This window comes from Momordica charantia (assembly GCF_013281855.1).
Source record: "Momordica charantia cultivar OHB3-1 chromosome 9 unlocalized genomic scaffold, Mcharantia_2.0 BLBB01000009.1, whole genome shotgun sequence".
Classification (NCBI taxonomy): domain Eukaryota; kingdom Viridiplantae; phylum Streptophyta; class Magnoliopsida; order Cucurbitales; family Cucurbitaceae; genus Momordica; species Momordica charantia.
Genome location: NW_028275167.1, coordinates 29,944,110 through 29,968,408, shown reverse-complemented (window position 1 = coordinate 29,968,408; position 24,299 = coordinate 29,944,110). Strand labels below are relative to the sequence as shown.

Here is a 24,299-nt window from a genome sequence, read left to right as displayed (position 1 = left end):
ATAATATTTTACGATCACGCTATGAATTAATTTATTATAGTATATTTTTAAGTTTAGAAAGTAATATTTAAATCCTTTAAGAAAAATAAAATAAGATTTAAAGGTGCCTGCTCATTCGAATATAATTTATACAGACATTAAAATCTCCAGGTCATGTAGTAAAAATAACTATTATTATCCACATATTGACAACCTTTTTTAAAAATTATATAATATGTAATTGAAAAAATATATTATTTTAGTGTATATCATCGTGTAAAAAATCTGTTTTAGCAGTTAAGTTCCGCTCCTTCGTGTGGATGCGCTGGGCGTTGGGACCGTAGGCAACTGCCACGTCGGGTCCCACTGCCACGTCGCCAGGGTTAGACCTAGTCAAATATAGCATCCTCTCATCCGTGGCGTGTGCCAATAATGTGTGTCCAATTGCAATGAACGGCCGACATGAAATATTTTTGAATGAGCAAATCAAACGTAAGCACTAAGAAGTAAAAGTAATTAAAGGCTTGTTTCTCTTGGAGGTAAGAGTGGACACAATTTGACAGCTGTTTGGGAATTTGGATACGTATTTTCATTTTGGTCTGATCCTTACAATATTTTAGTTTGTTTGAAAGTTAACAATGCCGTTGGTTTGTTATTTAAAATTTAATGAAAAATAAAATTATATTTCATGTTTTTAGTATTTTCATATATATGCATAATGGTATATTTTAAATTTTAATATTAATATAAAGAATTGTTTAAGAGATTTAGTAATATACCTGTAAAGGGTAGTTATCATTTAAATATTTATTAATTAATTTATTAACATATATGTTATACATTTTATAAAATTTAATGTAATATATAAATATATATATGTATGTATAGAATTCGTAGAATCGTTAGTTTTACACTATGATATAATTTGTAATATATTATGTTTTATATGTATTAATTTATAGAAAATAAAATTAATTTATAACTTGAAATAGTATATTTGTCAACGTTTTGATCGACTTTTTTTATTATATAATTGTGCATTCTAAAATTTCAATTCCGAAATTTGAAAGGATAGAAATGTTGTTTTTTTAATTTTCATTACTTAGATCACGTGATCCAAGAAAAAAAATAACATTGAAAATTATAACATACCAAACATGTCGTAAGTCTTTTGCCAATCCCCAGGAACATTTGAGCAAGGTAATTCTTTTGAATCTTTCGAAAACGTGTTTTCAAATATAATTTAAGAGAATGATCGTTTGCCAACTTGAACATCTAAGTTGAACAAGCCTGCGAAGCTCGACTCTAGTTAGGATTGACTCGATAGGTGAGCTGATGTAAGTAAGAAAAAAACTTGCAATTAAATAATAAACACTCCAACGTTCAAGTCAATAGCTAAGCGATCTATACTCGAAAGATAATATAGTTTCATGTATTTGAAAATGAGGCGGGAAGTCTCAATTTATAGATGGAGCTTTCAATAGGGTTTCATGGTTTTCGGACAGTTTGAGAATCACGATGTGTTGTCGTGGATTGTGTATGAGTGAAGTTCTTTGAGGGGTGCCTTTTGATCGACTTTGCTGATAACTTGTATGTTCAATGTAGAGGTTTGAGCTCGACTAAGCTAATATCTCAAGTGACCGAGCAAGGAGAATATAGGTTTGCTCATCTTCAAGATGACTTGCGACCACCTCCGGTAGATTGGCTCGGCCTCTCTGGCGAGGTTCGAGGCACACTTAATTACTAGAGTTTACTCTGATTCATAATCACTGCCATATCAAATGTTGACACATGGTTGGTGAGAAATCACCTCCAACCATATATTTGTGAACTAATGTAGTTACCAACAATCTAAAATATTACCCATTAACTTATTATAATATATGTGGTAAATTTTAGTTAATTATTATTTTACAATATTATATAATTATAATATATTATACTTGACCAAATTTGGCAAAAATTAAATTATTTTATAACATAAAATAATATATTTATCAATGTTTTTTTATATTTATAATATGTATTTTAAAGTTTCAAAATCTAAAAAACGCCATAAACATAAAAACATTGTTTTCAAAATTTTCCACTTTGATCACAAAATATGAAAACACCCTGTATTGGATTCATGACAACTAAAAACAGAATTCGGATGATGCTTCAAATTTTGGCGGAACATTTTGAAAACAGTTAAAAAGAACAAAATACGAGAAGAAAAAAAAATATGGATGTTTTATTTTTTTAGTACAATATGTTGGATGAGGGTTCGAATTCACAACTTCTTGATTGGAATAGATGCAAATTATAGTTGAACATGAGCTATGCTGGCTTTGGCAAAACATAAGTATTTAATGTAAAAATTGAAACAAAATGATTGCGAGATGACACCTAATAACTTAAAAAAAAAAGAAAAAAGAAAAGAAAAGATAGGCACCTAAATTTTGAATCTCATCCTAATGGTTGTTAGAACTATATAAAAAAAGAAGTATTTAAAAGAAAAATACAGTTTTGAAAATTTATATTTATAAGGTTAAAAATCACATTTGGTCCCTGTACTTCAACTAAAGTAACGATTTAATCCCTAAACTTTCAAAAGTAACAATTTAGTCCTTGAACTTTAAGATTGGTTACAATTTAGTCCTTGTCGTTAGGTATTAGGTTAAATTTAACAGAACTTTGAGATTGCTGTCATTTATGGGTCGGTTTAAGATTGGTTTGGTTTAATTTGGGTTGGTTTAAGAATTAAAAAGAAAGGAAAAAATTAAACCCCTTCCCCACCATTTTACACGCCTCTCTACAGAATTTCAGGAACTTTCTTGCCGAATTTCAGAGGGTCGGGAACGACAAAAAGAAAACTGAACAGGATCGAGAGTTCTTTCAAAGTGTAATGAGGACCGATTCGATTTTTCTTCCATCTTCCTCTTCGACTCCACAAATGGAGCTTTTGCTCATTTTCCTCCTCCGTAACTTGGGATTCAGCAATTGCGGTGACTCTTCCACTGGCTGGTGCCACTGTTCCAAGAAAAGGTCCTCTCTCTCATTGATTTTAATTATAAAAAAAATTATTTTAAAAATAAAATAAATCATAACTGAAGGTAATTTGGGTTCTGGAACTTTGGGGGAACCGTCTTCTTTCCCATCTCTACCTTCATCGTTGAACTCCATAACTTGAACCAATTTCAAGGGCTAGAGACACATCAACAGGCCATCAATAGAGGTAAAACCGTACGACTACAAATGATACAGAAATTGGGGAAAGAACCTCACTGTGTATAATTCAACTGAAAAGCTAAAATAGCAAGGGAAAAAACCCCAAAACTCAAAAATCCAATGGGGGAAATGAACAATTTCTTTGACAGAGATGAGAAAACGATAAAGGGCTAAGGATGGTGGGTCAAAGAAGCAAAATCCTGAAAGAGGAAAGGGGAAAAGGGAAGCAAAAGAATCCATTTTAAATTGACCGTGAGAGTCCTAAAATTTTGCAGAGAGGCGTCGAAAATGGTGGGGAAGGGGTCTAATTTTCCCCTTCTTTTTTAATTCTTAAACCAACCCAAATTTAAACCAAACCAATCTTAAACCAACCCACAAAGGACAGCCATCTCAAAGTTCTGTTAAATTTAACCTAATAGTTAACGATAAGGACTAAATTGTAACCAATTTTAAAATTTAGAGACTAAATTGTTACTTTTGAAACTTGAAGAACTAAATCGTTACTTTAGTTAAAGTACAGGGACCAAATGTGATTTTTAATCTATTTATAATGAACACCACTTGCATTACATTATTGAACAACTGTAACTGTAGTGCCTCGAAAATTAATGCGACTTTAAAAAAAACAATATAATTAAAAAAGTTTGCATTTACGAAGAAGATGCCGCTAGGTCCAAGTCCAAAAGAGCCCATTTACCTTTCACAAGAAGAAAGCCCGGAAGCCCACTTACACGTACAGCGGAAGCTAAACTAAATTCGTCCCACATCGGAAAAGCTCAAGAAGGGATGACATTTCAAGCAGTATATAAAGGAAGGAACTACAGCCTCTGAAACATACTTACCTGGACGGGGTCAATGGGCGATCAACAAGGCTCATGGCCTAGGTTGGTGACCTCCATTGCACTTCGGAGGGGTGCCCGCCTAAGGTCTGCCCAAAGTGGCAGAGCCTACGTCATAATTTGTGGCAGCGGGGGCCTGCGTTCGCGCGGCCCCTACAAATCTAGTTCAACTTTGCCCTAATCAGGATGTTAATTTTATAATTAAACCTATCTTGTAATTGATTGTCGGTTGAACTTGTCAATACTTCTTGCGTAATCCCTAAGCTAACGTGTAATTTGTTTCTTTCAAAGTAAGTCAAAATTTACAGATCGCGCGCTTTTCGATAAATTATCACGGTACCATCCAAGTTCTCAATTCTCGAAAATCGAGTGAAGTGTGATTAGTTTATGTTTAAGCTAATGAACTGGAATTAGAGTAGGGAATCTTCGTCAACGTGTTGCGGGATGATGCTTTATGTATGCTCTATTGAGTTCGGATTCCATTCTTGCTGAAGTTAGCTTTTCCAGACTGCTGGAGGTTTGAGATTCTATTCCCCTCTGGAACCATTTTTGTGTCATTTCTCGTCAATTACTGCTTCCCTTTTCGGTTTGATGGTTTCACGATGGAAGTGTATTTCGCTTCTCGGACTTGAAAATTCCCTAAATTTGAAAAATCTGGAAATACTGCTACAGTTCTATGTATCTATCTTTCTCTTTCGATTGCGGATTGTTCTTTGGTTTAGAATTGCCATTTAGTATTTGTTTTTTTCAGTTCATGCGTGCATTTGATTAGTTGTTGAACCGGAAATCTTTCAAGTCCAAAGCAGTTCTTCTTTGCAAGTGCAGAAATAGTGCGCGGAGATATTTGTGGATATCTTATTTGGTCTCCTGAAACTTGGGTTTTTAGTTCAGCGGCAGTATTCTCGATTGCTTTTCTGCGGTTCGGTGTTCTACTACTATTAGCATATCGTTGTCGATGCTTCAAATTTTACTTCTGGAGCAATGATTGTTTCTGCACTCCTGACGTCTGTGGGAATAAATTCTGCCTTATGTTTGTCGTTCCTCGTGCTGTATTCTATATTGAAGAAACAACCTGCTTACTATGGCGTCTACATACCGCGTTTGGTGGCTGAAGGAAAAACTAAACAGAGAGATGATTTCAATCTAGAAAGACTAATACCCTCTCCCAATTGGGTGAAAAAAGCTTGGATGCTTTCTGAAGAGGAGCTTTTGTCATCTTCAGGCTTGGATGCTGTAGTTTTTATGCGAATTGTAACTTTCAGGTAATTAAGCTTCTTCAAGACAGTTAGTTCAGTTTTAAGATTTAAGAGTGACTTTTTTTTTAATTCAGTTTTATCAACCACAAATTTGTCTCTCAATATTCTCTTTGAAGTGAACTAAAAAGGGTTTGCAAAAGAATTATGGATTTTTTACCGAGAAGTAGGGAGTAGAAATAACTATGAAAGCAGGAGCTCATTTTAGTGTATGCTCCATCTGAGACTAAAAACTGAAAGCATAGAAACAAGTGCATTTTTTGTACAGTTATGTTTGGGCAGAGTTACTTGTTTTTGTGATTGGATGACTCCCTTCCTTTTTTTTTATACTATTCTCTTTCTTACCAGTTTTTGGTGGATAAAAACATGTGGAAGTGAGACCAGCAGTAGGCATTGGTTTGCTTTTGTTTCTTCCTCATTTTATGTTCTCCCATGTCATTTCTCTACCTCTGATCAAACATATTACTTGATTGATATTAAAAATATCTCCGTTGTCTGGGCAGGCATATTATTCCTACATGTTATTGAACATTGCCTATTTATTAAAATTGTGTTTTCTTCTTGAGTATGCAAGTTCGGTCAAGAAAAAGTTTTCCCGTATTAAGTCTCTTTCATTGGTGTTATAGCATGTTCTAACTATGGTCTTTTTGGATATTTTGTTATACTGCTACATTTGTTCGATAAATCTGTTCAACCACATTTTTAACTCTTTTTTCTTTTTGGAAAAATGTTGCAGTTTTAAAGTGCTTTTATTTGCTGGGGTCATTGGAATCTTTGTTCTTCTTCCAGTGAACTGCTCAGGAGATCAACTCGAGGATGTTGACCTTGTTAATATTTCAAATAACTCCCTGGATGTATTTACTATTTCCAATGTAAAAGACGGATCACATTGGTATGTTCTAATCACAATTTTATATTTAATATAAAACGGATGCTTAAATTACAGTATTTTTGTATGTGTAGATAATTTCAGAGTAGATATTAAAATGATCTGATGCTCAAATGGTTTCAGCTCTCTGTCACCCACGCACACATAATCTGGAAGGAAGTGACATGATGCAAGTGGTGTGGGGTTTTGATAGGTGTTTCATATGTTTTTATAATGTTTGCAAAGCAAATAGGAAGAGACTACGGTTTTCTAAACACAGTTCAATGAATTATTGATATTATTAGTTTAGTTAATGCCCTTAATGATGCTATGGGGTACTGATGTGGTGAATTTTAAAGCTTTCGAGTGTTCTAATGGCTAGGGTTTCTTATTTTGTTCTTAATTCTTTTGTGCATTTTTGTTACATTTTTCCTTTTGGGGATGGAGAGTCTGCTTTTCTGTGGTGTGACTGTGTTTTTATTTACTGCCTTGATAGGATGAAAGGCTCGAATATTTAGCGATCTTTTTCAATGTTATTCATAGTTTTAATGCATGACATTGTTAATTCAGCAAGGGTCAAGCATGCCCCATGGTCTATCAAAGGTCTTGTACCCAACTATAGAATTCTCAAGTGAGAAAACTTAGCTGCATTTTTTGGATTGATAAAAAAAAAGTTTCCTGGCCTTCATTTTTTTTTTAAATAACAAGAAGAAATTTGTCTATATTTACTGAAATATTGGTAATCTGTTGACAAATCTGTCAATATGTTCACTAAGTTCTTCTCGACATAATTGTTGGTATTCTATTTTGATCACTGAGTGAAAGAACTAATTTGTCATGGGTTTCTTTCCATATTTGTGCTGACCTAATCTTAACTAGTCATGTACACAAAATGTTAAGGGTCTTATCTTAGAAAGGGTAGCTTGCTTTGAAGCCAAAGAAAAATGTATTGGATTGGCTGATTTTGTTTCTTAGGTTCATACCTTGACTAGTGATGAATGAAATTGAAATTCACATTCTTCTGGATCATTACAATTTCTACTGTTCTAATTTTCAGGCAAATATCACAAAACTAATTCATTTTCTTCTAGTTGGCAGGTTATGGATCCACTTTTCAGCTGTGTATCTTATCACTGCATATATCTGCTGTCTACTTTATTATGTAGGTGACTAACACCGGTAAAAGACATGCTTTTTTTGCATATATGCTTATAAATATTTCTGCATCCACTTGACTAGCATCCTGTCCTCAGATATTATACTGGTGAAAATCATGAGGTTTTAACAATTTCTGCAATAAAAAAGCGATCAACAGTTGTATTTAGGAAGGAATGATCCATCTTTGAAAACCAACCTATTATCTTAGCTTCTTAAACCAACCTATCTAGGCTCTTCTCTTTTCCATCACTATAGTTACTCTTCCCTTATAGCCAATGGGAAGTGCTTCATCTAATCCCTATATGGGTCTTTCATAATTTCATGTTATCAATAAAATTGTTTCTTTCAAAAAAAAAAAAAAAAAAAATCTTAGCTTCTTAAATCTGCTCGAGTGTGATATTACAGAGGACATGGTTTTGCACCTAATCAATATGTACAAACTCTTGGGATCTCTCAAAACTTAATTGTAGATCAAGACAATATGTTCGAAGGCTCAAAGTTGATTAATCTTGAATTTTAAATCTGCAGGAATACAAGTATATTTCTTCAAGAAGGATTGAATATTTTTGTTCATCCAAGCCTCTGTTTCATCAGTTTACCATCTTAGTTCGGGCAATTCCTGCATCTGCTGGGGGAAGCATCAGTGACAGTGTTGAGCATTTCTTCACCGAGTACCACCCTTCAACTTATCTGTCTCACACAGTTGTCCGTCGAACAAGCAAACTTCGAGGTCTCATTGTAAGCCTCTGCCTCAAAAGTCAAAACTAATGTTACACCCTCTTTCTCTTCTTTTCTCACATGCTGAAATAAACTTGTATCAAGAAAACCAAGTTCATTTCCTTGTCTACATGTATTACGTCTAAGTTGCATATGAAAGCTGGCTGTGTGGTGCACTTACTATGCTCTTATGATCACTTAATATGTTGTGTTTCTGATTTCTTTCTCTTCGTTCTTTAGAATGATGCAAAAACAATGTATGGAAGACTCGGCCACTTACAATCGAATCTCACTCAAATACAACCTAACCGCGGCAGTTGTTTTGGATTGTTTAGACGGAAGGATGACCTTGTTGATCGATATGAAAGAAGGTTAGGAGACATTGAACAGCGTCTGAGATTGGAACAATCGGAGGTTTCATTGGCTGGAAAAGTAAGCACTTCCTTTGTGAATTGCTTCTTTCTCTTTGATGCAGTTCTAATCTTTTCCTGATAATTTGAGTTAAAAAATAATATACACAGTATTATTAATTTGGTAGATATTGCAAAATATATGAGAGCAAGGGCACGTTTGGGAAATTGAGTGAAGTTATGCAACATCTAATCAAGGGTGCCCAAAAGAAAAAAGAAAAGACGATGGATTAACACGATCAACTTAATTGGGTTGTCAGTTTGTTTGGGATACAAACTAATTGAGCTATATGGGTAGGGTTTGTCGTGCTTCTGTTAAAATAAATTGGATTGAATGAACCAACAAAAATTTATGAAAAAAATATAATTCATTAAATTCTCCCACAATTTGATTTTTTTTTTTACTCTCCAATTGTTTAAGCCTTTTTTTTTTTGAGAAAAGGTGATTTAATTAGAAAGCAACTGTCTCATGGGCTACCTTTGGACTATATGCTTTCATAAAATAAAACATCATATTGAACTCCTATTTTCTAATTTTATATGTGAAAACAGGTAACTAAATCCTTATTTTCACTATTTTCTAATGAAATTTAAAAAGTAAATGACCTGAGCCAACTCAACGTAAATTTTACATTGGGATTAGATTGGACCCTTAGGTCTTACCTTAATTTGCAACCTGGTCAGATGCTAAATATTTGTTTCCCCAACATAATCACACCCATGGACACCCTGCATATAGTGAAATTCATCTCCAAAGGTTTCTAAAATGTTCAAGTACAACTTACGAAATCAACATCCACATACATGTAGGAATTGTTGTTATTCCATGATATTTTCTGCTTCTGGACAATAGACTTGAGTTCAAATGGCTATTGAAAAGCAAATGTTTGAACGTATTCTTCTATGTTCGCAACCTTTCTAGTTTACAATGAATAAAACGTCAAAGTAGAACTAAAGCTTCATGCATTACTGCAATTATTTCATGGATGATTTTTTGGTTCCATATGTCACAATGATAAAGTTCAAGGGTAAATTTTTTTTTTTTTTTTGGATATTCATGAGTGTCCGGGCCAGCTTACGCACACCTCGACTAATCTCACGGGACAACCGTTTGATCTTACAACATTTGGTGTCGGGAAACACATAGGAATTACTAATTACTAAGGTAGGTGGCCATCATGGAGTTTGAACCCATTCCCTCTTAATTAATCCTAGGCCCTTTGGACCAATGAGCCATCCATGATGGTTGCTCAAGGGTAAAATCTCATCGATTAGGAAGGAAAATACAATGGGAAGAGTTTTGCTAGCCTTTCCTTCTCTACTAAATCCTAACAACTTTTACTTTCTACCCGAAACTAAACTTTCCTGTTAGCAAGGCAACTTCCAAAATATGGATTCACTGCCACGTTTACAAGTGAGTTTATTTGTGAAATCAAAATGGAATTTATCTAGAATCTGGCTGTGAATGATAATATATATATATATATATATGTATGTATGTATGTATATATATATGTATGTATATAGATATGTATGTATGTATATATATATGTATGTATATATATATGTATGTATGTATATATATATGTATGTATATATATATGTATGTATGTATTTTATAAGAAACGAATATTTCATTGATGATATGAGATATACAAAATGCAAGGGCAGTTACAAAAATGCCTTCCAATTGATGAAAAGGTAGGGTGTAAGAAGTGAAGGATGAATATAAACTTTTACACCAACCAAGAGCAAGCACAGTCACTCTATCCAGAAAAGAATCAAAAGAAACAGATTTGTTGTTAAAAACTCTGCTATTCCTTTCAAGTCATAAACTCCAAAGGAAGGCTCTGATGAACAGGATCCAAAGTGTAGCTCTGTTCTTTTTGAATGGATGGCCAGCCAAGAGACAGTCAAGGAAGATGGATGGTACATTGTGAAGAGCTGTCTTCCATCCGAAGATAGATAGAAGATGTCCCCAAAATTTTGATGCAAAGTTGCAGCTGATGAAGAGATGTCCCACTGACTCTGATGCACTGAAATAGAGGTGGCAGCAACTTGGAGAGAGAGAGAGATGTGTGGTAGCCTCTTCTGAATTCGATCAAAAGTGTTCATGGCCTCGTGACTGAGTTCCCAGCAGAAAAACTTAACCTTTTTGGGACATTTACCTTGCCAAAGAGTGGTGAAAAGGGAGGATCCATTGTGGGTACCGACCGATGACAGGAGCTTGAAGACAGAGATGGTAGTGAAGGCTTTACTTGGATCAAGAGGCCAAAACCAGTTGTCTTCACCAGGGGAAGGGACAATTTCATCAATTAAGAGTGATAGCTGAAGCCAGTCATCGAATTCCTCATCTTTAAAAGGTCTACGGAAGCTATATACCCAACAAGAGGTAACCTTATCCCAATGATCAACAATTCTGGCGTCTCTGGTTGTGGTTAGGGCAAAAAGCCTTGGGTAAAGACTGGCTGATGGCCCCGGGGGGTGCCATCTATCCCTCCAAAAACAGCAATGACTTTCTTCCCCCACTTTGAAGTGAGCAAAGTCCTTAATTAAGTGTGTTTGTTGTTGGATGGATATCCACGGGCCTTTGTAGCCAGTTGAGTAGATTGTGGGCCAAGTGTCTGTGGAAGATCTCATATATTTTGCAGAAATGAAAGTCCTCCAAAGGTGGTTTATCTCGCTTATGAATCGCCAAATCCACTTGGAGAGCAGAGCATTATTCTTGTGTTTGATGTTGCCAACGCCCAGGCCACCATCAATCAAGGGAAGCTGGACATGTTCCAATTAACAAGATGGGGCTTGCTGTTTGTAATTGGTCCTTCCCATAAGAAATCCCGAAAGATTTTGCTGATTTGGTCTGCCACCTTTCTTGGCAAGCTGAAAAGAGAAAGGTAATAAGTGGGAAGGTTGGATAAAACAGATTGAAGGATAGTGTGCCTTCCCCCTTTTGATATAAGGTTGTTGCTCCATCTGCTCAACCGATTTTGTAATTTTTCGATGATGGGATGCCAAAAGGAGTCCTTCCTAGGATTTCCGTTTAAGGGGAGACCCAAATAATTGCAAGGCCAAGTGCCTGTTTTTCGTCCCCAAGCCTTTGCGATGAGAGTAGTGATCTGTGGATCAATGGAGACTCCATAGACATCGGATTTGTTGTAGTTGATGTTGAGACCCGAGGCAACCTCAAAAGATTTGATAATTTTTTGAAGATTCATGATCTTTGAGCGATCCATACTAGTAAAAAGGAGCATGTCATCTGCAAAAAGAAGATGGTTAATCAAGCCACATCTAGATGAGTAACCTTCTATTTGGCCTCGACTTTCTCCATGGGTGAGCATATGACTTAGGACATCGGTGATCATAATGAAGAGGAAAGGGGAGAGTGGGTCCCCTTGTCTTAGGCCTCTGGTAGCTGTGAACTTGCCTCTAGGTTTGCCATTGATAATAATGGAGAAGCTCGTTGTTGATATACATGCCCGTATCCATTTCCTCCATTAATAGTCTATCCTACACTTTAATCTTTTAAAATTAAGTCACTAAGGTTATCAAGCATCATCACTTTCATTTTTTCTTTAAATAGGTAATTGTCTTCTTTTGGAGTTCATCGAGACTAAATTGGATCGATTCCATTATATTATGTCAGAAGTTTCTGTGTATTTGTTTTTTAGAATTGACTTTAGTTCTAACCCCATTGTGATAGAGGTAGAGAGTTGCATGTCAGTCGATATCTCTTGTTATTCCAAATGTTCTAGGATTTAGGATTGTGGAACTGCATCCAAGCTTTTAGAGTTCAATATGAGAGTGTCTTTTGGCTAAGGTGCTTAATAGATTGAATTGAACTAACATTCCTTTTTAATTGCCAAAGGAAGTTCCAGCTGCTTTTGTATCCTTCAAGTCACGCTATGGTGCTGCAATTGCTATGCACATGCAACAGTCGGATAATCCCATTCATTGGGTGACAGAGCGAGCTCCTGAGCCTCATGATGTATATTGGCCTTTCTTTTCTTCAACATTTATGCAAAGATGGATTTCTAAGCTGGGAGTTGCGGTTGCATGTTTCCTTCTTACTATACTATTTTTCATACCAGTTCTCGTAGTGCAAGGACTGACTAACCTTAACCAGTTGCAAACCCGGTTTCCCTTTCTTAAAGGCTTTCTTACCATGTAAGTAGTGACTCTTCACCTAACTTTTGTTAGAAGTAGCATTTCTTTCCTTAAAGCAGTGTCAGAAACTTGATGTTTAAGTCTTCTAAGCCAATTTTTATATGATACCTAATTGTATAGATTCATCATAAGTAGCAGATGAGTGATTAGTTCACATGAAATGTACTTTGTTTCAAATACTTGGATACTGGAGTAGTCACAAAAAGCAGACAACAACTAAAGCCCCGTATATATATCCCCCTCGAGAGAACTATTTGTTGTTTTGGAATGATCATCCTGTTGATAATTTTTTTTTTGTGATGATAATCAATAAATGCTAAATGTTTCATGCGTTTGATTTACCTTTTCCCGATGGATTATATGATGTTTTGATGGTCTAACCCCTAATTATCATTACAGAACATTCATTAGTCAAATCATAACAGGATATCTTCCTAGCCTTATCCTTCAATCCTTTCTGAAGATGGTGCCCCCTGTTATGGAATATCTCTCATCCATTCAAGGATATATTTCTTTAAGTGAAATAAGAAAGAGTGCATGTTTTAAAGTATTGTGGTTCACTATATGGAATATTTTCTTTGCTTCTGTCTTCTCGGGAACAGCTCTGTTTCAACTTTCAATGGTCTTTGAGCCAAAGACCATTCCTAGGAGGCTTGCTGTGGCAGTTCCTGCGCAGGTAGAGCCTGGTGTCCCTATGAATACTATCTTTGAAGCTTTTATTGAACGCCGAAAACAGTTTGAGTGGAGGAACTAATATCTAATTACAAGTAACAGAATTGGAATTGTCACATTTGTATATGTTTGGAAGCCCAAACTTATATGATTTAATGAAATTGGGGATGATGAGTTGGCACATTTGTGTTTATGTCTAAATTTGCTAGGCAAGGTTGTTAAACTCGTATGCTGTATGAACTTTATTGTACAAGTCCAACCAAATTGTAGGGCAATCAATTTAAAACTTAGCTTCAAGTTTCAACCATAAGTTGGTAAACTTAACGTTCCTATTTGTGAATCATATCAATTGTTCTTATCTTCATAGGAAAGTGAGTCAGAAAGTAAATCTTAGGCAGACATGTGTCCTGTATCTGTCACAACTTCTCTGAAGCCTAAATTTAGAGGAAATTTTATGATTACCTTAATATTGATTCCATAGTTGATTAAAGGATTAATTTGGGCATGTTATAGAAATACTACATCTGTGCATAAAACTCTGTCCTTTATGACCATGAGGCACAGAGTTTCATACTTCTCACTCTTCATTTTGATTGTAGGCCTCATTTTTCATTGCTTATGTTGTCACATCGGGATGGACGAGCTCGCTATCGGAACTTATCAACCTCTTCCCTCTTATTCGTAGTCTTGTTACAAAACCTTTCAGTGGAAATTCAGATGATGAACAAGAAGTTCCATCCATTTCTTACCACAGTGACATTCCGAGAACTCTTTTCTTTGTACTTCTTGGTGTCACATATTTCTTCCTAGCTCCACTTATTTTGCCCTTCCTTCTTGTCCACTTCAGTCTTGAATACATAGTTTATCGCAACCAGGTTCGTCACTTTTCCCCCTATGATTCAAGCAATAAGTTATAAGTGACAAATCAAGTGACCTATATATTTGCATCTGTACCGAACTTTATTATTTGATGTATTTAGATTGCCTGGTAGGCTTTTCATTATTGTCCTGTGAAATATTGTTAATTTTAACTTGTTTATACTTTTTTTTTTAATGATGAATGTCCATTTCTATGTTTTTCTTTAGTTTAGTTTATTTTTTTGTTTTTGTTTTTTTAATTTAAAAGGACATGTCTATGTTGAAAGATAGATTTCTGTCCATTTTATTAAAGAATCTCATTCTACTTATTTTCTTAAATTTTTATATATTTTCAAGTGGTGAGGTCATATCTGTCCTAGGACGCTCCAAGTTCATGGCCAATACAACAACTTCAAATTAGTTCTCTTATGGGAACTTAAATGAATAGCATGATATAAAATCTTATTTCCAGAGAATTATGTCTTCCATGTTTTTGCTTCAATTTAGCTTTTTAAGGTGTCATTTGGTATGGGATCTGAAAATAATTGTCTCCACAAACAATAGAAGTACAGAATAAATTAAGTTTTTGAAAATGTTCTATGAGTGCTTTAGCTGTGATATTTATTTTGTGGCTAGCTACTATATTTTCTCTTTTTCTGGAAGTTCCTTCTCATATGCCTGGCAATAACTCTTTTTTGCTTAACGTTAAATGTGCAGTTCATCAATGTGTATGCACCCAAGTATGAAACTGCGGGGAGGTTTTGGCCTATTGCGCACAGTTGCATTATATTTTCTTTAGTACTCATGCATGCTATAGCTGTGGGAATATTCACACTGAAGAAGCTCCCTCTGGCATCAAGTTTATTGGTTCCTCTCCCAATTTTAACGCTTCTTTTTAATGAGTACTGTCGGAAACGCTTCCTACCCAATTTTTCAGCTTACTCTGCAGAAGTAAGTTTACCTACTGCAATATTCTTTCTTCAACTTCGCTTAACACATTTTTCTGTTATGCTCTGCCCTCCAAATCTCTGATTTGATACCACATATCGTTGTTTCCAGACTTTGATAAAGAAGGATAGAAAAGACGAGAATGATCCTGCAATGGCTGAATTTCTAGACAATTTGGTCACTGCATATAGTGACCCGGCCTTGATGCCTGTAAGTTTCACTGCAAATTCCGACAGTCTCAGCCGCCCGCTGATGTCTCCAGAAGATTAAAGAACTTTGATGGATAAATCTTTCAGTAATTGGTGGTGATGTGTATTACTATGTACGTTTATAGCCAGTTTCCATATAATCAGGTTAGGTAAACTTACCTGCTCTTTAGTTGATAGAGAATGTTATTAAACCTTTGAGTACCACGGATGTTTTGGAGTTTCTGTAACATATCACCAATTGAAAGAATAAAAAGCCTAAGTATTAGAGGCTGGGGTGAAGGTCTGAAACATAAAGTAGAGTTGAAAATTGGAAAGAAATTGAGTTTTTATTTTATTTTATTTTATTCATAGTCCTGCAAGGCTCTCTCTATATAAATTTATGACTGATAATAGAAACTGAGGTTCTGCAGCCTTTAGTTTTCAAATAATTCCCTGGACCAAGCCTTGAATCCACGAGCCAATTCCATTTTCTTGGCTCCGAGTTTCCATGATCCGTCATTATTATTCTACACAAAGTTATCGAAATTCTCAATTTATAGTCCAATGTTTGGATATTAGAAAAGGCAAATAAATTATTCATCGAGATACTGTTTACTATGTACAGTAATTGGAAGTCCAAACAAACAGTTGGATTAGAATAGTATTGCTGGCTGTGGCTAGTGCATTATTGAGGCATTCCCTGTAGTTTTGTATTAACTAAGAAGAGTAGGACAACGTGAAGGAAACAAAGGCTTAAATTTGCAGTGTTTGTTCTTATGGAGTCTTACTAAACAGTACCCAACAACTTATTCCCTCTCTCATTTCTTAATTCAACCGGATTCTCTTTTTTGAACTATTTCTGAATCTATGGAAGCAAAACAAAGTTGACAGAAAAGCAAACTAGATGAGCCAGCTCAAGTCATTCATGAGGGCCACAGTGATTTGACTGTTCACATATCATTATTGCCATTCCTTTTCCATGAGTCTAAAACATCATTATTGCTAACTCCACCTCCTAATGACTTCTACTTTTGTCTTCTTTTGGCCAGGGGGAGGGGAAGGGTGTCAGAGTAAATTGGGTTAAGTTATGTTTTTTTTTTACTACAAAAAAAACAGAGTTAAGGTAAAATCCATTTATAGCTACTTTATTATATTAACTGTGCTGCCAAGGCCTATCTACCAGTTATCTCTATAATCTATTCGTAGGACTAATGTATCTTACTTTTGATGGTAGGTTTTTCCACTTCCATATTTTCCTGTACTTCTGACTTTGACTTTGACTCAGGTTCTGTTCTACATATTCAAAATCCACTACGAAAAAAGGTATGCAGAAAGTCTCTCTCTCTCCCCCCTTGTGGGAGTTTCTACATTCATCAAAACTATTGAATAATGCACCACCTCATCTCAACGTGTGAAATCAAGCTTCTGATCTTCTCCATTCTCCAGTATGATGCCTTCTTATGGAAAATACATACCCCTTTGATAGTTTTGTTTCCTCTTCTCCCTTAGTAGAATATTTTAGATTGAAAATGAACAAAAAAACAAGACCCAAATCGCGTCAGTGTATTAGATGTAGACATTTTTAAAAAATTCTTAATGAGAGAGACGTATTGCCTGTAAATTGATATGATCTACTCAAGTTTGAGTTGAAGCTTATGATTATTTATGATGAGGAACACCACTAAATTGGCAGCCGCCCACCCACCATGTATGTATTATTGGTGCAAGTATCTTACAACTGACACTTCTTGGATTCTCATTGATTGGTGAAACCTCAAGAATTCATCATCATTTCCCATAGATTTATCTCCTTTTGGCTCAAAATTTCTCCTCTTCAAATTCAAGCAAAGATTATAAGAATCAGGCCAAGTGGTTGAGATTGCCACCTTATTTGTTTATCCCTCAAAAGGAGAGGTTCAAATTAAAGGATAATGTTTGATCTTCTGCTACCTTCACTACCCACCAAATTCATGGTTAGATTTGGAAGATGTCTAGTCTCTTCCTCTTGCTAGGATTCCATCATTCCACTGAACCAACTTGGGTCTTTTCATTGCACAAAAACTATGATTAAACGGGAAAAAGAAGGCCACTAGTTTCCACTAGAAGTTATCATAACCTACAGATTAATTAAATAGTACCTGTAATAATAACTATAGGGTACTTTTCTTGTGTATTCTTAATTGTGATTATTGCCCAGAAAAAAGCTCTTAAGCTGCATATTCAATTGATTTGATTGACTTAGACTGGTAATGACTTCACCTGTCAACTCAGCCAAAGCCTAAAATATTGGCTGATCCGACCGAAAGCCACAAAAATTGGCGACGGCGGTGGTTTATTATTTATGGCAAAAATCAAAAGCTGTCGACATTAGTGGATGCGATGAGTTGAATAAGTTTATTGACCATTCCTAAACCACTGTCCCAATGTACAGATACAATGTTCTTAAGGATATATATTTTTTTTATATATTTATACCCAAAAAAAGGAAAAAGGAGATCCAACTTTCCCAATCGTTGAATGCCCCATTCATCCTCAATTCACTCCCACCAATCATGTGTTCAAGGAAAATGTAGTAGAAAAGAGCACAAAAAGGTGGAGATTTGCTTATGATCTTCCACTATTCTATTTTTATTTTACACGATCGAATGTGCGTGAAGATTTGAACTCTATTCATCGGACTTTTCAATTAGACTGTCATTATCGTTGTCGTCGTAGTTGAAACACCTTTTTGTCACCTTTTAATTATATTAAAAAAAGAATAAACGAACATGCATCCCGACCTCTCTTTTGTTTTATTTTGTTTTTAGTAACAACCAGATTGGTGTTAGTGTTGTTTCTAACCAGATAACTACTTTTCTGATTTGTTCACTTGCCTTGAAGATGTATGTATTTAGGATGGAGAGATGTCTTTTGTCATCATAAGGACGGTTTGATTGGTGATAATCCAAATAACAAATTATGATTAGAAATTTAGAAGGTCAAAATCAGTCTTGTCTTCTTCGTCATTTGCACATATTCTGTTGCTTTTCAATTCCTACTTGTATTCCACTGTTCTACACTGACCCAGAAAATTAAATTGCTAACTTATTAATTACTTATTTTCGTTAATTATTATCTTTCCAATTTCATATACAAAGCCTTTTGACAAATTAACTTTTTCCATTTTCTCTCTCTCACATAATAGTTGTTTAAGCTTATATCATGAAGGGAATGAATAGGTTATCTTTATACATTTATAAGTATATGAAATCAATGGAGTGAATGATTGGTTAAATTAATAAAAATTACAAATGTTCAGTTTGTTTTACAAAATTTAAAAGCCTTGAATACGATGATATATATTATTTTATAATTCAAAATCACTCTCTTTGGTAACTTATTTAAAGAATAAATATGTTGCTTAATGACGATATTAAAATGTAGATGTGAATATCAATTCACGCTTTCATCGAATTTACATAATAATAATATTTCAAAATAACCCAAAAGTTGAAGGATACCACTTCATTCCCTTGAAATTTAATTATATTTTGATGTTTATGTATAATATGATACTTACATTTATATTTGAACTTGAATTGAGATGAATAATATATTTCTATTTTTGTCCGAATAAAATTTAATAATACTTCTCTCCTTTGGTGACAAAAATGAAAATGACAGAAAATTATTGAGTCAAGGTCTACAATTGTAGGTCATATAGTTAAACTAAGTTACAATTAGAGAATGAGTACAAATAATTTCATTAAAATAAATGGAGAAGTACAAACTCTTACCAAGGCATAGTGAATTGACCCCACTATGCATAACAATAAACTAATAAAGGCTACATAAAATTACCTCAAGCAAATAATGTTGCTTTGGGAGACCTCGAAGTTTTTGAATGAAGTTCATATTTCTACCCAAATTTTCACTCAAAAGTTAGTAATTTTATTACATTCAACTCGAATGAGTAGCAAAGTTAGAGTGTATTGGGAAGTTTTAAAATCACTCATCTTTTCCTAGATCATGTTTAGCAAATTAAAAATTGATTTTAAAAAAGTTTAAAATCACTTTAAATTAATTTTTATGGTATCATGATTTTAAAAAATCAATTATAATTAAATATCTTTTTTCAAAATTACCCATTCTATGCCAACACACCCTTTGTATATTTTCAAAATCAAATTAATAATTCACATCCAAAAACTGTTATTTATTCAAGTCTATATTCCAACTTGACAAAATACAATAAAAGAAAGTCACAGTTGTGTTGTTTGCTTAAAATTCTAAAGGGTGAGCTTTTTAAAATTTTCAACAACAGTAAGCAATTTAAGAAATTCTAAAAAACAAATGAGTGGTTTAATAAAATGTTAAAGATGCTTTTTTTTCCTAACAAAAAATCATCTTGAAAACTTATACCCTAAATTTACACCAAAACCAGACCCCACTTCCCCACTTTTTCCATTCCAGACATACAAACGAACATAAAACCTCCATCAGGCCCAGACACATTGAACCTTAAGAAACTTAGACCTTTTTTTTCTCTCTCTCTCTGCAACAACTACAGTCCCTGCTGGGACTGAGATACCTTGCCACTTGCCAGTGGATATAGAGAGAAATAAGAAGAAGAGAAGAGAAAAAAAGAACAAAGCCCATTTCTTTCTCTCTTCTAACTGTTGTATCTCTGCACTTTTTCATCCGCATGAACCCATTTCTCTCTTAATCGAATCATGGAAGAGTCAGAAGAGGCCAATGCCACCACCAAATGCAACAGCAAAACTGGGAGTTTCAAAGCCTCAATAAACCCTCATCATCATCATCACCACCACCACCACCACCACCATCATGTTGTTCATCACCAATATCAGCACCACCATCTATGGCAGTACTCAAATCAATATGCTTTTTATAACCAAAACCAGTTCCAGAGATGCTACCCACTTATTCTCCCTCTCCCTCTTCCTCCTCCTATTCCTCTGCAGCTCGCTCTGGCTCCTCTTCCCCCAAATACAACAACAACTACAAAAACCCACTTCCAGAAACCTTCCTGCAGGCTCAATACTCCTCCTCTTGCCGCCCCCTCCGATACCCATCTTCCAATAATCAAGATTTCTCCAGGTATAACCCTCTCTTTATTTCCCTTTTCTCTGTTTTTTCTCATTAGGGGTTTTTTGGCCTCTTTTTCTCAAGTGGGTGGATTCTGGATTGTAATCATTCTGACATTTTTGTTGTTTTTTTTCCTTCTTTCTGTTGAACACGTGCATTCAGCTCCAAAAGGGCTACGACTGAAAAGCAATTTACCACTTAAAGGAGAAAATGGAAAAGTAAGTGAAAGTAAACCAGAGGCATTAGTGGCTGCAAGAAGGCCAGATTCTGGAGGAGTGGAAGGCCCATTTATTCCTCTCTTAGCTAACCATTTCTTAGTCCAGTTTGACCCTTCACAACGTATTTGTCATTACAATGTGGAAATCTCCCCCAATCCTTCAAAAGAAATTGCCAGAATGATCAAACAAAAACTTGTGGAGGACAACTCTGATTTGCTCTCTGGGGCCTCCCCTGCCTACGATGGCCGCAAGAATCTTTACAGCCCAATTGAGTTCGTTCGGGATAGGCTTGAGTTCTATATAAGCCTTCCAATCCCTTCCAACAAGATGAAAGTTACAGGAGGAGAGATCAAACATAAGCAGGAGTTCAAACTCTTCCGGATTAGTATCAAACTTGTCTCGAAGTTTGATGGGATGGAATTGAATCGATACTTGACGAAAGAGGGAGATGATTGGACTCCAATTCCTCAGGATTATCTCCATGCTTTAGATGTTGTGTTGAGGGAGACCCCAAATGAGAAATGCTTCCCTGTGGGAAGATCTCTATATTCAAGTTCAATGTGGGGGGGAAAAGATATTGGGGGAGGAGTAGTTGGTTTGAGAGGCTTTTTCCAAAGCCTTAGGCCCACACAGCAAGGCTTGGCCATGAATGTGGATTGCTCTGTCACTGCTTTCCATGAAAGCATTGGAGTGATTCCTTATTTACAGAAACGCCTTGATTTTCTTAGAGACCTTTCACAGAGGAAGACAAGGGGCCTAACCTGTGAAGAAAGGAGAGAAGTGGAGAAGGCTTTGAAGCATATCAGAGTTTTTGTTTGTCACAGAGAGAGTGTTCAGAGATATCGAGTTTACGGCTTAACCGATGAGCCTACTGAGAGTCTCTGGTTTGCAGATAGGAACGGGAAGAATCTTAGATTGGTGGGTTACTTCAAGGATCACTATAACTATGAGATTCAATTCAGAAACTTGCCTTGTTTGCAGATTAGTAGGAGTAAACCATGTTATCTTCCTATGGAGCTTTGTATGATTTGTGAAGGACAGAGGTTTCTTGGGAAGCTCTCTGATGAACAGACTGCAAGAATGCTTAAGATGGGTTGCCAGAGGCCTAGGGAAAGGAAAGCTAATATAGATGGTGTCATGCAAGGTCCTGTTGGGCCAACAAGGTAAAAATTTGGAAAGCTCCAAAGAAGTTTGATTTTGAATACAATTTGATTCTCAATTTGCTTTGAATTCAATTTCTCCTTTCTAATAACATTTGTCTACTTTGGCTGACAGTGGCAACCAGGGAAGAGAATTCAGCCTCCAAGTTTCTAGGGAAATGACCAAATTAACTGGGAGAGTTCTTCAACCTCCCAAGCTAAAGCTTGGCGATGGGGGCCAGATTCGTGACCTCATTCCCTCCCGTCATGACCGACAGTGGAACCTCGTTGATTGCCACGTTTTCGAGGGAACGAGAATTGAAAGGTGGGCATTGATAAGTTTCGGTGGCAGCCTGGATCAAAGGTTGAACATTCCCAGATTCATAAACCAGCTCTCTAGAAGATGTGAGCAATTAGGCATTTTTCTCAACAGTAAACCAGTTGTCCCCCCTCAATTTGAACCGACGCAAGTGCTTAACAGCGTCTCAATTTTGGAATCAAAGCTTAAGAAGCTTCATGGAGCTGCATCGAACAAACTTGAGCTCCTGATCTGTGTGATGGAGCGGAAACACAAAGGCTATGCTGATTTGAAACGGATTGCCGAGACGAGCATCGGCATTGTAAGCCAATGCTGCCTCTATCCGAATCTTGCCAAATTGAGCTCCCAGTTTCTGGCTAATTTGGCTCTTAAGATTAATGCCAAGGTTGGAGGTTGCACTGTTGCTTTGTACAATTCATTACCCTCCCAAGTACCCCGACTGCTTCGAACCGATAAGCCTGTGATCTTTATGGGCGCTGATGTAACTCATCCCCATCCCTTGGATGATTTTAGCCCTTCCATAGCTGCTGTGGTTGGCAGCATGAATTGGCCTGCCGCAAACAAGTACGTCTCGAGAATGAGATCGCAAACACACAGACAAGAAATCATTGTGGATCTCGGAGCCATGGTGGAAGAGCTGCTCGATGAATTTTATCAAGAAGTGAACGAACTGCCATCGAGAATTATATTCTTCCGAGATGGTGTGAGTGAAACCCAATTCTTCAAAGTGCTTCAAGAGGAGCTGCAGGCTATTAAAACAGCCTGTTCTAGATTCCACAATTACAAGCCTCCCATAACTTTTGCTGTGGTTCAGAAGAGGCATCACACAAGATTGTTCCCGTTCAAAGTTGATCCATCTTCGAATCAAAATGAGGTTCTTGATGAAAATATTCCTCCCGGGACGGTTGTGGATACCGTGATTACTCACCCAAAGGAGTTTGATTTCTATCTCTGCAGCCACTGGGGGGTTAAGGGAACAAGTAGGCCTACACATTATCATGTACTGTGTGATGAGAACCAGTTCACTTCTGATGAACTACAGAAACTGGTTTACAACTTATGCTACACATATAACAGGTGCACCAAGCCTGTTTCACTAGTTCCTCCAGCTTACTATGCTCATCTAGCTGCCTATAGAGGCAGGCTTTACCTCGAGCGATCCGATTATTCCACGGCTCATACCCGAGGAGTTTCTGCTGTCTCTCGAGCTGCCCCGCCAAAAACAACGCCTCTACCAAAACTCAGCGAAAATGTCAGGAAACTCATGTTTTACTGTTGAATTTTGTTGTTTTCATCCATGTATATTGTTTATGCCATAGATGAAATTTGCATCCAAACTTCTGAATTAGAGCTAATTAAGCCACCACCATGAAAAGATTTAAGAATTGAAGCTTCTTGCATAATACTATCTACAATCTACATGGAGGGGATAAGACTTTAGGAAAACAAATTCTAATGGACTCAATCTGACAGTGACACTTAATGAAAAGTGACACTTGAATTAAAAATGACATTGATATGGTTTAAAGTGAAAACAGGAAATTTCCATCTGCATTACTTTTCTTGTTGACTCTGGCACATAGATGTTGTAAAGCTAGGCCCTAGAAACAAAATTCATCATATCTTGTAGAAATTAAAACTGTCTATGTAACAGTAATTTTGTTTATGACAAGTTAATTTTCTGCCATGTTTTGCTACCATACCACTAAATTATTCCCCTATTATTATGCTTCTAAAGTAACCCAATGAAAGCAGTTCATCAGGTACTGTGAAGAGGGAAAGAGATTATCATAATGATGGAGAGAAATTACAAAAAGAAAAAGAACTTTTGAGATGAAAAAGAGAGAGAGAGGCAAAAAAGTGTCACAAATTCAGAGAGCCTCACAGTCCCAGACTTGGATTAAAGAGAAAAGCCAATTCCCACATCCAAATTGTCCAAACTGACCCAGAAAAGAAAGAGGAGAGAGGGAGAGGAGAAGGGTAGTTTGGGGATGAAGAAATGGTGTGATATAACACATTCATGCAATGACAAAGTAAAGGGCATGAGGATGGGAATAATAGAGAGAGAGAAAGGGAAGTGAAAAGTCTGACTTTTGAAGTTGCCATTTTGTCTGTAGAGAGGAAATAAACAAAGAGAGATGAAATGGGTTTTATTTATTTATCGGAGGAAGGACAGAGGAGCAGAAGGCAGAGCTTTTGTGTGCTGTAAGTTGGAACAGCTTTTTAGCGCCATTAATGTCCCTTCGTCAGCAAGTACTGCACGGCCTCTCA

At 36.0% G+C, this 24,299-nt stretch overlaps 2 protein-coding genes and 1 non-coding gene across 8 annotated transcripts; all 3 read left to right on the top strand.

Annotated features, from left to right (window-relative positions):
- The first annotated feature begins 4,015 nt into the window (after positions 1-4,015).
- LOC111019125 (Early-responsive to dehydration stress protein (ERD4)) lies at positions 4,016-17,728 on the top strand. 6 transcript variants are annotated; one of them, XR_015787151.1, is made up of 13 exons: positions 4,016-4,545; positions 4,854-5,290; positions 6,018-6,173; positions 7,248-7,311; positions 7,836-8,045; positions 8,265-8,456; positions 12,300-12,598; positions 12,998-13,274; positions 13,870-14,145; positions 14,846-15,079; positions 15,188-15,429; positions 16,314-16,387; positions 16,550-17,728. XR_015787151.1 is itself a non-coding variant. In XM_022295426.2 (11 exons), the coding sequence occupies exons 2-11, from the start codon at positions 5,010-5,012 to the stop codon at positions 15,344-15,346; spliced, it is 2,148 nt and encodes a 715-aa protein (XP_022151118.1). In that variant the 5' UTR covers positions 4,016-4,545; positions 4,854-5,009; the 3' UTR covers positions 15,347-15,619. The 6 variants fall into 6 exon arrangements, 4 of the variants coding, with proteins under 4 accessions (XP_022151118.1, XP_022151119.1, XP_022151117.1 ...); XR_015787150.1 differs by lacking the exon at positions 16,314-16,387; XM_022295426.2 differs by lacking the exons at positions 16,314-16,387; positions 16,550-17,728 and having other exon boundaries at positions 15,188-15,619.
- On the top strand, positions 4,024-4,185 carry LOC148209316 (U1 spliceosomal RNA). The gene has a single exon (XR_015787473.1). It is a non-coding gene; the product is annotated as a U1 spliceosomal RNA (small nuclear RNA).
- Positions 17,729-19,035: 1,307 nt separating the features above from the next.
- Positions 19,036-23,431, top strand: AGO7 (Argonaute family protein). Its single transcript, XM_022295544.2, has 3 exons — positions 19,036-20,364; positions 20,515-21,733; positions 21,846-23,431. The coding sequence occupies exons 1-3, from the start codon at positions 19,977-19,979 to the stop codon at positions 23,305-23,307; spliced, it is 3,069 nt and encodes a 1,022-aa protein (XP_022151236.1). The 5' UTR covers positions 19,036-19,976; the 3' UTR covers positions 23,308-23,431.
- The last annotated feature ends 868 nt before the right edge of the window (positions 23,432-24,299 follow it).